The 15,518-nt window shown below is 36.3% G+C and overlaps 2 protein-coding genes across 3 annotated transcripts; one reads left to right on the top strand and one right to left on the bottom strand.

Moving 5' to 3' along the window:
* On the top strand, positions 1,903–5,606 carry LOC18593045 (patellin-3). Of its 2 annotated transcripts, XM_007020060.2 has the most exons (5): positions 1,903–3,402; positions 3,490–3,614; positions 3,713–3,863; positions 4,036–4,292; positions 4,936–5,606. In XM_007020060.2, the coding sequence occupies exons 1-4, from the start codon at positions 2,110–2,112 to the stop codon at positions 4,288–4,290; spliced, it is 1,824 nt and encodes a 607-aa protein (XP_007020122.2). In that variant the 5' UTR covers positions 1,903–2,109; the 3' UTR covers positions 4,291–4,292; positions 4,936–5,606. The 2 variants fall into 2 exon arrangements, with proteins under 2 accessions (XP_007020122.2, XP_007020120.2); XM_007020058.2 differs by lacking the exon at positions 4,936–5,606 and having other exon boundaries at positions 4,036–4,709.
* On the bottom strand, positions 7,066–12,661 carry LOC18593043 (cactin). Its single transcript, XM_018125920.1, is given in 15 exon segments — positions 7,066–7,845; positions 8,679–8,831; positions 8,933–9,199; positions 9,307–9,483; positions 9,564–9,706; positions 9,800–9,938; positions 10,026–10,310; positions 10,663–10,758; positions 11,096–11,236; positions 11,319–11,363; positions 11,365–11,382; positions 11,509–11,580; positions 11,693–11,792; positions 12,064–12,155; positions 12,249–12,661. Coding segments are annotated over 14 exon segments (2,010 nt in total). The 5' UTR covers positions 12,564–12,661; the 3' UTR covers positions 7,066–7,845; positions 8,679–8,711.

Below are 15,518 nucleotides of genomic sequence, written 5' to 3'. Positions count from 1 at the left end.
AAAAGGATCTCATGTGCTTCCTTTCCTTTATGGAGTCAATAAGTTCATTGGCAATGAAAGAGCAATCGAGAATCTATCTCTTTTTGACAAATGTGAATTGAAAGTCACTAATAATCGAACCCATAACTGGTCTTAGTTTGTTGGCAATAACTTTTGTCAAGACCTTGTAAGCGTTATTAACCAAGTTAATTAGTTGAAACTAAAGAAGAATGGTGGTGCCTTTGCATTTTTAAATTAAGGTAGTGAAAGAACAGTTGATTTTCCTGTTAAATACACCATTAATGTAAAAGTAATTCAAGAAATTTAGGACACTACTTTTGATTGTGGGCCATAGTTTCTTGTAGAAGTCAATGTTGAATCCATTCGGGGCTGAGGGCTTTGTTTTTGTCAAAGTCCTGGTTTGGTCTACAGATTTCCCTTTTAATGAAAGGGGTTTCCAAGTCTATTCTCTATATGTCACTGATACAACGAAATGGGCAATTGAAGGACTTGAGCTTGAGGGTGGGATCTTTCTTGTAAAAAGCCTTAAAATGCTTTATCACTTTAGTTTGAATGTCTTCTGGGTTTTCCAAAATGGTTTTTTTAGCAGATTATTGTCGAATTAGATTTGATCGATTACGATTGGAGGTTGCTAGATGAAAAAATTTAGTATTTTGATCACCCAGTTGCATCCATTTGAGCCTGGACTTCCAAAACCATGATTGTTCTTCTTTTCTATAAATATCTCATAAACTGGAGTGCAAGATTTGAAGGGTTGTTTTTTCTATGTGGACAACGCTTTGACCTTTACTTCTTTCTCAATTTTATTAATTTTTTACTCCAATTAAGTGATTTGGTTGTTGTTCTGATTGTGGTAGTCCGATTGCCATTTTTTGACTGCAAATTTAAGAGCTTTGAGCTAATCGAAGAAACCTATTCTAATTTGGTGCTGTTGGTGATGTTAAAATTTGGGATTGATCTATTTATTATTAAGGTATTTCAATTTTAATTGTTCTTTAATTGTCTTTAAATATAGTAGTTTATGAATCTCATACAAAGAAAAAAAAAGAAAAAAACATAATGGTTTAAAAAATTGTTGAACTATTTAAGAAAATTTAAATAAATTTTCATTTTTAATTACATTAAATCAAGTCGTGTACTTTTATTATTTTTATATTTTTATATCACATGATGTTTACTTAAAAAGTGAAACATGTTAGATGTTGACGTGAAAAGTAAAAAAATGTTACAAACTTTAAATACTAGTACTATACAAACTCGTTGACATAAGAGTAATGGCTTCGCACTCTAACAAGAGCGTCTCACATGTTGAAGAGTAGTGTAAACCTTTAAATGCTCAATTTTACTCTAATACACAACATCGGATGTGAAATTTATGGCTCCCATCATTTGTTAGGAAATGTTAACATATCATGTCAATATCAGAAGGTATAAAATGATAAGTGAAATTTCAGTTAAAAGTAGTTACAACCCTTAAATACTAGTACTGTACATACTCCTTGACATGGGATTAATGGCTCCACAATCCAAAAAGAGCATCTCACATATTGAAAAGTGACGTAAACTCTTAAATGTTCAATTTTAGTCTAACACACAACATCGAATGTGAAATTCATAACTCCTCATCATTTGTTAGGACGTGTCAACATATTATGTAAATATTATATGATAAGTGATATTTCGGTTAAAAGTAGTTAATCATAATAGCCTATTTGATTTAAAATTAAAATACAATAAATTAATTAAATAAAATAAAAAATTAAAAATTAAAAATTTTCAAAATAATTAGAAATTTTTTAAAAATATTTTATCCATGAAAACGAATATTTTTTTTTTGATGCATAGAAAACAAATTGTTCAAACTTAAAATGGGGAAAGAAGGGAAGTAGTAAAAGCTTTTGAAGGCTGCAACGCAAGGGTGAAGTGTTGTCTGATAACACAAAAAAGGGGCATTGCATACAGTTGGAGAACTTTTTAGAGCATAGGATTCCATTTCCCTTTTTTCTTACCGTTCCACTCCCTTGTCCTTTTGAACCTTCTCTCTTGTTCTCTTCACACCCTTCACTTCACTTCACTGCGTCTCTCTCTCTGCCCTTTCTTTCCCTTCACATGGCCGATGAAACTCCAGCCCCAGCTCCCCCTGTGGCAGCACCGCCGCCGCCGCCGCCGCCACCCGCCGTAACCGAGTCTGATTCTCCAGCTGTTGTAGAAAAAGAAGACCCTTCACCGCCATCTCCTGTAGATGTTGTATCCGTTACTGTTACGGAATCTGTTTCAACTGCTATAGAAGAAAAAGAGGAGCAGACGCCGGCGGCGGAACCTGTTGAAGTGGTACCTGATTCAACGGATAAAGGAGAAGAAGAGCCGCCTTTACCGCCACCACCGCAACCAGTGAAGTCAGAATCTGAGTCACCAGCTGTAACAGAGAAAGCAAAGGAAGAAGAACCACCAGCTGTAACAGAGAAAGCAAAGGAAGAAGAACCACCAGCTGCAACAGAAAAAGCAAAGGAAGAACCACCAGCAGCAACTGTAGCGGTGTTGGAAACTGAGCTACAGCAACCACCAGAACTGCCGCCGCAAGAGGTGGTTACGGAGTCGAAGTCGCTGGCGGCGATGATGGAGAAAGAAGAGGGAGGAGCACCAGAGCCTACTGTGGCTACTACCACAACAACTAGTGCTGAAGAAGGGGTTGCTGTTGTTGTTGAAGAGAAAAAGATTCCTCAGAATTTGGGTTCTTTCAAAGAGGAAAGCAACAAAGTGGCGGATCTATCCGATTTCGAAAGAAAAGCTTTGGAAGAACTGAAGCACTTTGTACAGGAAGCTATAGATACTCACCTTTTCACTTCAGAAACCAAAAGTGAAGAAAACCCAGAAAAGGAAAAGAAAGAAGAGCCAAAAGAGGTTTCCATTTGGGGTATCCCTCTTTTAAAGGATGATAGGAGTGATGTCATCCTTTTGAAGTTCTTAAGGGCGAGGGATTTTAAAGTGAAAGATGCGTTTGTAATGATAAAAAACACGATCCGATGGAGGAAAGAGTTCGGAATCGATGAGCTTTTGGATGAAGATCTTGGTGATGATATGGAGAAAGTTGTGTTCATGCATGGACAAGATAGGGAAGGGCATCCTGTTTGTTACAATGTTTATGGGGAGTTTCAGAATAAGGATTTGTACCAGAAAGCGTTTTCAGATGAGGAGAAGCGAATGAAGTTTCTTCGTTGGCGGATTCAGTTCTTGGAGAAGAGTATCAGGAAGCTTGATTTTAGTCCTGATGGTATTAATACTATTTTTCAGGTCAGTGATCTCAAGAATTCTCCTGGACCTGGAAAACGGGAGCTTAGGTTGGCGACAAAACAGGCTCTTCAGTTGCTTCAGGACAATTATCCGGAGTTTGTTGCAAAACAGGTTTTTTTTTATATCTTTAATGTGGGATTATTATTCTCTGTCCGATTTTTGGGAGATGCATTGATATCAGTTTTGTATTCTGTTTAGGTGTTTATTAATGTTCCTTGGTGGTATCTCGTGTTCTATACAATGATTAGTCCATTCATGACTCAAAGAACCAAGAGCAAGTTTGTTTTTGCAGGGCCAGCAAAATCTGCTGAAACCCTTTTCAAGTGAGTGAATTTTTTTGAACTGATTGAGTTGGTATTCTCAATATTCTGTAGTATATCTTTTTAGTGGTTAATATTCTAAATTTTGATGTATAAAACAGGTACATGGCACCAGAGCAAGTACCAATTCAATATGGTGGCTTGAGTGTGGATTACTGTGATTGCAACCCAGAATTCGGTGACGCTGATCCTGCCACTGAGATTACTGTGAAACCAGGGACCAAGCAAACTGTTGAAATAACAATCTATGAGGTGCAATTTCATTGTTTCTTCATGCTATGCCTACATGTGATACATGCTCATCCCACATTCTCCTCTTATTTACTAACTTTAACTAAATATAAGTGGCTAATATGTATTTGTGCCAGTGATGAATGTAAGGTATCTTCTCTTTTATAAATAATTGGAAACTTTTGCATTGCAGAAATGTGACCTTGTATGGGAGATCCGGGTAGTTGGGTGGGAGGTGAGCTATGGAGCTGAATTCATGCCAAATGCTAAAGATAGCTACACGGTCATCATTCAGAAACCCACAAAGATGTCTCCAAAAGATGAGCCAGTTGTGTCTCAATGCTTCAGAGTTGGTGAACTGGGTAAAGTATTACTTACTGTTGACAACCCAACTTCAAAAAAGAAGAAGCTTGTCTACAGGTTCAAGGTTAAACCCCACTGCGACTGAGGGTATCATTCTCGCTATGAAACATGGATATGGAAATTTAATTTATTCTTCTCTAATGGGCAATTTGCTTTTTTTCTTTTAATTTATTTTTGTTTTGTATCTTTGTGAGGAGCATGGCTGACAGGGAGTTGCTCATGGTTAGATTTTGTTTTGGCATGTGGGGTTTTTCAAAGAAATAGATTTGTTGCTCATTGAGCAAACACACAAACTTCTGTCTTAGTGGAGAGAATGTGGCTGTAAAACTTACTGTATGTGTATCCAATTGTTTTGTGGTGTTTTGCATTGTATATTTTCTTCTGTATCATGTCTATATTTTGGAACTTTTACACTCTTGTAGATTTGGAAGAACACAAGCTATTGTTTGGTTTATGTAATCCTTCGGATTCCTTATTGCTATTTGATATTAATTTTCTTTGAAGTAGGAACCTGTAATCTCATTTTAGCTTTTAAAAACTTTTAAGTTGATGATATTTATATTTCAGCCTTTTTATGTTTGGTGTTTATTATCTGTATTTAGCCTACTCACTGTCATCATGCTTGTTTCATATTATTTTTCAAAGACAAATGCATGTTTCATATTTGACCATTCAGCTTAATCATGGTTTCTAACTTTTTACGGCAACGTATCATGGTGGATTTTACTAGGACATGCGGGAACTGAAGTTGCTTTTAGTTGAAGAAAATGTAGTATAAATCTTTGCAGGAGCTGGGAAATTGTGGTTGCACAGTTGCTATCTGCCTACTATCAATACAATACTTTGTTATTGAACTTTATTCACAGTTGCTACCAAATCAAGACTTGTCTTCCCCCCGTAAGATGTGTTATTATTGTTGATGTAATTGTTTACTTTGAGTTGCCATAAATGAGTGGTTAATCCCCCTTTTCCTTTTAAATCTATATATCAGAAAAACTTGTAAATGAGGTGCTGCCAACGAAAGTGATCCCAGCAAAATGCATGGGAGAAAATACACTTTTAGCTCCCTAATGCTAAGTTCTTACTATGCGTAGGAACTGGAAGGCTGTTGCTTGACATGCTAGCTGAATAATCAAGTAACCCTTAGAACTATACGTAGGATCTCTGTGGGACAATCTTTGTTAACTTGGGAACTTGGGTATCTTTGGAAGTAACCATTCCTGCTACAGATTGTTTGCATCTGGCATGGGAAGCCACTGTTCTTCCTATCCACTGAACATTTTTCGTTTAGAATACAGCTGATCGAATCATGGATGGAAGCTTAGAGTTGTACAAGCGTTTAGAAGATTGGGATTTTGTAATCTTCATAGATAATGGATGGTGGAGGGCCCAAAAAGCAAACAGAATCATAACAAGTTGAAAACCTTTTTCGTGTAGTGTAACGCCAATTTCATTTACAGCTAACACGTATAAATGGAAATTCGACTATAAAATTGCTGCAACTGCTGTCTTTTATGTAATAAACTCAAGACTTGAGCCCTCTCTGTTTGTGCATTCTGTATCTGTACCTCAGTATCCGGAAACTCGTGACTGATCCTATTATCAGTCGATTTGACTGTTCTTTATTGAGCTTGATTCTGGGCTAAACCAATGGACTGACAGATATGCAACAGCCTGTTCATTGTTCAAGTCCAGATAGCCATTGAAAGGAAAGATACCACAGCTCTTGTAGTGATTTGTCTGGCATATGTCAGTGTGCTTTCTGATCTCAATGACTCATGCAGCTGACTGGGTATGTTGGCTTAGAGAATTATAACTAAATCCACTGGATGAGAGATGCAAGCTAATTAAATAGTACATATTAAATTTCACAGAAAGTACATCCCAGATTTAGTATTAAATTACTCCAACTTACCTGTTTCCTTTTTGATGGTTGAGCTTCTTCTAGTTGACTGATGATGATTGCCCGTGCTGAAGGCCACCCTGTATTGATTGGAAGGAATGAGTTTGTTGAGCTTTCAATTTTTAGGTGGATTTTGGTTGGTTGGGACTTTGGGAGAGGCACAATTTCCTCTCTACTTTGCCATTAAAGTGAGCTTCTCCACAGGCGTGAGCTGTGACAAATTCTGGGGGACCTCCCATGTTTACGTTTCAATCATTCTTTGCTGTTTTATTATATATATAAATTGCATATGAAATCTTCATTGCCTGGCTTAAGATTCTGAGCCAGAATGCAATCTGTGAAACCCATTGCTTCCAAGGCCCTGAGAAACTAGAACAACATGATTGTGGCTGTGATGCTTTTAGAGCTTGCCACTTTTTGCTTGTACAGCTCAGCTCAGCTGGGGTGTCCATTGGAAGTTGAATAATAGAAACTAGTATTGTTTATGTTTCCGGTGATTGTGTGTTCTGTCCCTACATGAATGTGTCATCTCTTTTGCATATACTATAGCTTTAGGACTGCTGAGGGTTAGGCATGTTATGACAACATTGACTTTTTGTCCATATGGACATTTCAGATATTAAAATTGGGAAAACAAAAATTAGATTTATTTATACAATCAAAGATGCAAATGGGAAATGTTCATAAACAAAAACAAGGTTGGTTGGCCCAACATGGCTGGCTGTTTGAAAACACATTCAGGATGATTTGGATCACTGAAAGATGTCAAGAAAATGGGGCAATTCAAAAGACTATAGTGGGATATCAAAAAACCAAGGCAATAATCTGAAATTTAGTTTCCATCAAGTGAGAATTATATCCAAGATGCCAGAGAGCCATGTTTCTAAGATCAAGTATATACTTGTCAACAGACACTATAGTGATACTGATCTTTGATGAAAGCTGAAGTGCAAGACAAAATCTCAAATGTACTTGAACATACAATTAAGAAGCATGGTCATAAACATTTCACTGGTTATCTTGTGAAATCAAATGTTATCATCTTCAGTGAGAAAGTAAAAATGTTAAAAGGGTACCCATTGCCATCCCTGATTTTACATTTATTAAGAGATACTTGGTTTAAATGAGGTTAAAATTTTCTTCTTCTAGCACAAACTCCGTACAGATTGAACTTCATTCTGATTCTCCATGTTTCCGCACATATCACTCAGAACAAATTTGTTTAGCAGTGACATTAATGCAGTCTGCACTTGCAATGGCTTCACTGTGACCTCTATTGTATTGATTTGTACTATCCGTTAACTCCTCGAATTCATTAGACTGGCCATTTCTGGTAGACCTCCTTTTAGTTTTCTTCATCTTCACAATTCTGTTACTTCTCTAACCAGCAGTTGGATGTTAAAAAAATATTTTAATACCAAAGAATTGATCCCATAAGAGAGATTCGGACTCAATTTTGAGTATGAAAAATATACACTCATCATTGAGTTGAATTTTTATATGACTATGTTTATAACATATGATAATCATATCAATTAATAGTAAATTTAAACCAAAAAAAAAAAAATACACCTACCAGTGATGAAAAATATATACATAAGTGAAATATAGCAGAGAGCAACGTAGGTACCTTGTTCTAGTTTTACTTTGGCATTCTTGGGTAAGGACAAACGGGGACAAGAATCCTGCACCCAAAGACACCATGCTTTTCCCTCCTTGGTCCAACCAGAAAGGTTTCTGAAGATGCCAACAAAGATGCGAATGGGGTTAGTCAAGAGCAAAACAATTTGGTGTTTGTGGTGTTCCTATATTTTCCAACCCACTGCACTGTCCGAAGTGTTATGTAAAAGCCACGATTGTTAGCAAAAGTGTCTTTCACAACTATTTTTGTTTACTAGCAAAGCCCTTTGCTGATTGGGCAAAACGCTCATAGAGATAATGCACAACAATCTGTTTGATTTACCCATTAATCATTACCAAGAACCAAAGCATTATCCAAGTTGATGAGCATGACATCCCTGACCATTGAGTGAAACTAATAGCCAACATTTGCTTTTAATATTAGGAGATTTTCTTCGGTAAAGTATAAGTGGTTTTCTGGGATGAGAATTGGAGATGTTTCCTTAACAAAATTATTCAAAATTTCTACTTCTTTGGAGCTGTGTGAATCTAAAACTTTATTTTCTTTTTCCAAACAACTCTTAATTCTATGCTATGTTTTATTGCCTATTACTAATAATAGCCTAATAGGATTCGTCTGCCATCCAATTTCCACATAAACAAACACTACCATTTAATGTAATTGTCAATCTGCCAAGATGAATATTTCTATGCATCAATAGCCTAATTATCCTGCCAAAATAAAATGAAAGTAGCCAAGGGGCAAGATATGATTGATTGATTGACTGGGAACACATCTTCAAGGGACAGTGCTATAGTGAGGTGAATTATTGAATCAGGCTGAGAGACAAGCAACTACAATCCAAGAGTCCTAATTCAATGGAAATATTATTTGTGACAAGAAGAGGAAAAACCCAGCCCACTATGTAGGAAAAAATGAGAATACTTACTTTTCACAAATCCGTTACAAAATAAGCGACATATCACCTACGGTAGCGATAGCGCTTGAAGTTAAAATATATATGCAAAATTCCATGTTCGAATGTGCATTTAAATCCCTTCTTATGAGAATATTCCCAGTCTTTGTTTACAATCCGGAAAGCCTGTGGAACAAATGCAAATGAATCAGTAATTTACTTGGAAAAAAACATCAACAGATGGATCAGTGGTTTGGTCATGATAAGGCTAAACAAAATGAACTTACAATGTCCTCATAGGGTGGCCCAGCATGGAACCTTATGACGCATGTCTCCGCACCATTTCCATCCTTCTCAATGGTATATCCAGGAGCCTTTGTCTTGTCAACAAGGTCTGGGTAGAAAATATTAAACTTGTATCCTTGCACAATTTTAGGAGGTGGATTGTCATGATCGTAATGGGTCTGGTTGTATTTGTTCCACTCATATCCAGTGTGAACACGGTTGAAATATTTTGGTTTTCTCGGTCGGTATTTGTCATGCCACCAATACCCCTGCACCAGTACATATATTAGTTGACTTCCAAAGATAAAAATAGAGAGTGGTCAACTGCCAATTCCCAATTTTAATTGAATAAAAATAGGATGAGTGGTTAAAGCACCTGTGAGTCCAAGTTTACTTCAGCAGCTGAGCCAAATATTGTATCTCCCTCCTCCATTGCTCCCATAGCTTTCATGGCTTTTAGCTCAAAGTTATCTTCTGAAGGGGTAGGTTTTGATGCCATAACTTCTTGCATCCGTCTTTGCTGTTCCTCTAACACGGCCATACATTTCCTTTCCTGTTAACATAAAATATGGTTAACCATAAATACCCCTTAGCTTGCATGCTCATTAAGAGGCAATTAAGATATTGAGTTACCAGTATAGCCTTGTCCTCTTCAGGGTCAATAGCTTCTTCATTTTCATCACCATGCAACGGTTCTGGTGAAAATGATCCAGCCTCTTCTTCCACCTCATGTGTCTCTTCTTGTAGTATGGGATCTGGAGGGTATCTCTCAGCATCTTCAGAGGAAGAAAAATGAGCCAGCTATCCTAGATTCAGAAAATCTGAAGATGAAACCATCATATTCCTTAAAGCCTTGACTAAGCAAATACCTTTCACATCATGATGACTATCCTCCACTCCAGATCTTAAACCATGATCAGATTCCATTCTATCTTCACCTTCTGAAGGTTGCTCAAGGCGTTGTAAATGTTTACGCAGCATTTTAGCATGTATTTCCTTCAAACAAGCCTGTTAAAACATAGACTTGCACATAAGTCCTAGGCAAACATCATGAATATAACAAGAACACCATGAAGAATACCCAAACAGAAGTACCTTTGCTTTGACAATATGAAGACGTTTAAGAACAGCCTCCCAATACTCAACAACCTTTGCCATGCCAGAACGCATCTGTGACTCAATCTGGGATTGTAATGCCTCCAGCTCACAATAGGTCTTCCCTTCCAAGAGATTCTTGACATCTGCTTCAATACTAGAGTGCAGACCTCTTTCTTCAGCCATCAACTCAGCTGGAGGTTCCTCCCCACGCACCCTAGCTTGATCAAGTGCATCCTTCTTCCGGGCATCAGCTAACTCCCAATCACAAACCACCATAAGTGCCTATGGAATTAAACATGCCAAGATTTTGTCAAGTTACTTCTATAAATAAAATGCATTATAAATATGACAGACAAGGGAGCATACATGAGAGCCATAGGGACGAAGATTGACAAAATATTCTAAGGGACATGCTTTACTACTCTCGGTTCATCAAACCCACAATTTTCTTCTATCTGGGGCTGTCCTGCTTTACTAGTTCAAGAGAGCATGGTGGATGGAAATTTCAAATAAGTATAATTATAATACTTAAACTGCCTGATAAAAAACTTCACAATTCACACACATAAAGGGAATGATATCCAAAAACAGTTGGCTCTGTACAAAGCATGAATAAAGAGGAAAGGGGCAATACCTCCCAGTACTCTATGAGTGTTGGAGTTGCCCTGTCCAAATCAAGATGCATTTTTATGTCATCACGAAGCTCTTCCATCTCTTTGACTGTCAAGCCCTGAATCAGACACATCAAATGCCAAGGTCAATAATAATCACAAATAAAACTACTAAATGCACAAAAACCATTTATAATCAGAGTACAGCATTCAACTACGATAGCATAATACTAAGGGTCACTAACCAATTATGTTCCCATTGAAGTGTGCTCCTAGAAACAACCAAAAACTATACTCTAGTAATTATGAGCCAATGAAAGAGAACTCCCATAGTCTAACTATATTTAGCAAACAGGTCTTCAGTAAACGAATCTTTAAAATACTCTAACTTAAAAGCTAAAGGTATGAGAAAGTGTCAACTCAAAGAGAAACAACATTGGGCGGAGATATATTTACCTTGAAAACCATGTATGGTTCATTTAGCTATATATCCATATCATCTGACCCATTAAAGTGCTTGGACAAAACATCAATAGGCTTCGTACGGCCTTCACGAAGTCTAATCTCTAATCTGACTTTGCTTTGATCAAAATGAAACTGTCGATAGCACATGTTACTAACCCAACCGACTATAGATTGGAAGAGAGAAAATAGAATAAACAACAACTCAGAACCTTACCTCCTCCTCTTTCTTCTCCCAACCGTGGAACTCAGTTCGAGCACGGTTCTCTAGCTAACAAAGCCTATAGGAAGACACACAGTTAGAAAACCCAAAGACATCTAATATCAACAAAGGAAAAAGAAGAGAAAGTTCATTGTTTCAAAAGGTCACAATCTACTTCCATACAATCCAAGGAACCAAACTTTACCATTTCTTCCTCATGTTGTGCTTTCTCAAGTGCCCTTTCCTCTCTTCTCTTTTTAACCTTTTCAATCTCAGCCTGCAACATGAATTTTAATAAGCATTGATGAAAATATGGTATTGATGTCACAATGTCACATGTCAATATGGTTAATAATACACAAAAATAATCTTAACCTGTACCATCTTACCATTCTTTCTTTCTGCCTCTTCTTCTCAGCTTTCACTGAAAAGGTGTCCAATGGTACTCCTTGGGCAACATCTTGCTCAATCTTCTCCCGCCACACAAATCTATAAACCACATAAAATTCATTTATATTCAATATAAGCAACCAAAACAAAAAAAACCTCATACCAACAATTGTATTACTAGTTTAGTGAAACCTGCAGGTTCAAAAACTTTAAATTTAATACACACAATTGCCTGATCAGTGGTAAAGTAGGAAGTACTTCAATTGCGCTGAGTAGCAAAACTTGAAATTCTTATAGCTTGCCAAGGTTCTAACACTATAAATGTTCACGACTAATAATAATAGTACAATTTGGGAAAAAAAAGCCTTACTTTTCGTTGAGATTGGAATCGCCGAAAGGATTCGAATCATTTGAATAACCTAACACTGTTTGCGCCTTCAATTTCTTCGCAGCTCTCAATGCCTAATTAAAATTTTCAGTTATTCAATCACCGAAAAATTCAAAATTTTCGACCAAAAAAATTAAATGAAAGCAAAAAAAAAAAAGAAGAAAAACCTTCTTTTGAGCTTTCTTGGCCAGATACTCAGCAACTTCCTCTTCCGTGATGTTTCTAGAAGACCTCTTCTTCTTACTACGACATCGATCGCTTTCATCGCTGTCGTCACCGGAGAAATCGTCGTCGGAGCCACGGTCGCGACGGCTTCGGCTTCGGGTATGTCTATAACGGCTGCTTTTGCTTTTACTACGACGGCTTCGATCCTTGCTACGTTTGCGGGAGCTTAAAGAGTGTCGGCTGTTGGTCTCGTCTGATTTGGACTCCGAAGCGGAATCGTCGTCGGATCTTCTTTTGCTTCAATTGCTTCTGGCCATGGTTTAGGGCTTGAAATTAAATATTAAGAGTTTACTATGAAAAACACAGAAAACCCTCGAAGCACACAGACAATCCCAGCACAAGCAATTGGGCACACACCCTGTACGCACAAGAAAGAGCATAAAGTACCCCCCAAAAAAAATCAATCAAGAAGAAGAGGGTTCTTTTGAGAAAAGGGGGGGTTTCAATTTGGGTTTAGATTTTGGGGATTTTGTCGATTCCCAATCGGTGAAAAGAGTCTGAAATAGGTAAATAGCTGGTTGTTGGCGGCGGAGGTGTGGCCGGAGAGTGTCGGTTTCTTTCAAGAGAGGCCGTAGAGAGACAGAGAGAGAAGGAAGGGAAGAAAAGAGAAGAGACTAGGTTTCTGAAGAATGATTTTATAGTTAGGATGAAACGGCATCGTTCGGCAGGAAGAAAAAGCGACATCGTTTCAATCTGTATAAAGAATCACAGAAAACGACGGCGTTTCGTTGTTGAGGCGTGGAACAATTGACTAGACTTGTTGCGTCAGCCTAGAATCCTAGTCTGATTAAACTAGAAAGAGCTATATGGACTTTATGTTGCGTTTGTTTTTACTTTAATTTTCTGTTTAATTTTATATTTTGATTATATTATAGTTACCATTATCATACAATACGTGATACGGATCCTGCGATATGTTATAATATTAATAAAAAATTATACATATTTATAATTGTATTACATTTAATTCATTATCGAAAACGTATCATACGATATAATCGATACATATTATTATAAGTTAATTTTAAATTAATTACTAAAATTTTTATTTTTTTATTATTTTTTGAGTTAAGGCATGAAAAATTATATTTTATGAGATTCAATCTTTAGATTTTAAACAACAAAAATACTAAAAATCAAATTCACTTTTAATTTTAACATGATAAATGTTTTTTATTTTTTAATTAATAAATTAATATAAAAAATATATATTTTATTTAAAAATCTATATTATTAAGGAATATGTTAATAGTTAAATTAAAAAAAATTATCTTTTCAATTTGCATCCTATAATCTTCAATTCTGCTAAAATTTATAATATTTTTAAGTTTTTTATTTACATGTATAAATATTATTTATAATTAATTTTAAAATTTTTTATCGTATTTTACGATACAATACTCGATATTAAAAAATAAAATTTTAATACACGATACGTATCTCAATTTAATAACTATAGACTAGACTTGTTTCTTTTTTAATTGTTTATAAATAAAAAACAGTTATATATATCAATTATTATATATAATTAATAGTTTGCAATATTAATCTAGAAATTAGAATTAGGGAAAATATTTTTTTAATGAATCTTAGAAATAATTATAATAAATGAACAATATTTAAAATGGCAAATTAAAATTATATAACAATAGGCAAGTGAGAGAGCGGTATTAAGAACATCTGCATCCCTCTTTGAAGACAAGAAAGCCTTAGAAATCTTGGGTCGGTTTGTGGGATGGGAGAGAAAGGGGAAGACAAAGAGAGGTCGATTTATATTTACGTTCATAGAAATTTGGACAGCGGTATGTGATTAATCAGAGGCCTGAAGGTGGGGAAATCTGCCCAGTGTTTGAGGACATACCACTGACGCTGCTCTGCTCTTAGGGATACCAACTGTGAGGTTGTTGGTTCCACCCTGTGGGTCATCGGTGGCTGGGATTCCGTGGACAACGCCTACACCAATGTTGTCCGTTGTCTGGACACCCGTAACCCAAGCGAAGGTTGGAAAACTTGCTTTACCTTTGCCATCGGTTGCTGTCGAGCTTTGTCTGCGGTAAGTGGATGTATGTCATTAGAGGTGATTATGAAATTTACCCTACCCACTCCTACCCTATTCCATGGGCTTTGGTCTTTAATCTAAACCCTAACCCTAACCTTAACCTCAACCTCAACAAAAGGTTTACATTGAGGCTTTTTTGTCCTCAACGTTGTACCATTTGATCCACATGTTCAGATGAAGACAGCAGTCGCAGGTTGATGATTAGAGCTGACGGTTAATCTCACCAGCCAACCAAGAAAATTAAGGTGGATGATTCAACAAAAAGGGGTGGAGGAGCTTCGTTGGAAAACCAAAGGGTTAAGAATAAAAAAAGAAAAAAAATTATTACGTTAGATTTTATAAAAGATGTTAAGAATAAAAAAGGAAATTGTGAATTGATGCTACATGGTTAAACAAGTAAAGAATGGTCCCATTTAATCCTAAATCCATATCATAATCCAAGCAAGAAATGCAATAAAGGGTCGACAATATGCTCCCACGGTTATTGTCTCCTTTCGTTCCAAATTGTGTTGAGCAAGCCAACATGCACAATCTTAGAGTAAAATCTTAACAATTCTAGCTACTCTAGCTAAGATATAGCCTAACTTGATAGGATGTGCAATGCATGACATTCTCTCCCTCTAGATCTGCTCCACGTGGGTCAAGTCTAGATTGGGTACTTAATCATATCAATTTTCACCAGATCATTATCTTATACTCAAAAAGGTTAACATGATAGGATGCGCATAATCTACACTTATAACCTTTTAAGGATTCCCTTATTTGCTCGATGTAGGATTAAAACATCTAACTACTGCCTTTGAAAAGCTTAGTGTGACACATGTTCCCATTGTCAAAATAAAAAAATAATAAGATAAATATTTATGTAGCCACTCATTAGGAATGTAATGAGTTATTGTTATATGGTACCCCAGGATATCCAACTCGATAAAATAGGGTTAGGGTACCCTATAGTCAGTTATGGAGCATATTAGGGTAAGATTTTTAAAACCCGACATGGATTTGGATAAGATTCACACAACCTTTAAGATACCTTAAACTCGAACCAAATTATATATAATGTTATAAAAATTTAAAATTTAGTGGGATTTAAACCTTTGTCCTCCTTACCTAAACACAATTTTCGTCATCTCAATCAATCTACCTTTTTGTA

This window comes from Theobroma cacao, chromosome 8 (assembly GCF_000208745.1).
Source record: "Theobroma cacao cultivar B97-61/B2 chromosome 8, Criollo_cocoa_genome_V2, whole genome shotgun sequence".
Classification (NCBI taxonomy): domain Eukaryota; kingdom Viridiplantae; phylum Streptophyta; class Magnoliopsida; order Malvales; family Malvaceae; genus Theobroma; species Theobroma cacao.
Note: the sequence above shows the minus strand (reverse complement) of the source record. Positions and strands in the feature narration are given on the sequence as shown.

Excerpts from the sequence above, each read along its gene's own strand:
- LOC18593045 (XM_007020060.2), top strand. The coding sequence starts at position 2,110 with ATGGCCGATGAAACTCCAGCCCCAGCTCCCCCTGTGGCAGCACCGCCG. Across the intron at positions 3,615-3,712 it reads TCTGCTGAAACCCTTTTCAA|GTACATGGCACCAGAGCAAG; the intron begins GTGAGTGAATTT and ends TGTATAAAACAG. Across the intron at positions 3,864-4,035 it reads TTGAAATAACAATCTATGAG|AAATGTGACCTTGTATGGGA; the intron begins GTGCAATTTCAT and ends TTTGCATTGCAG.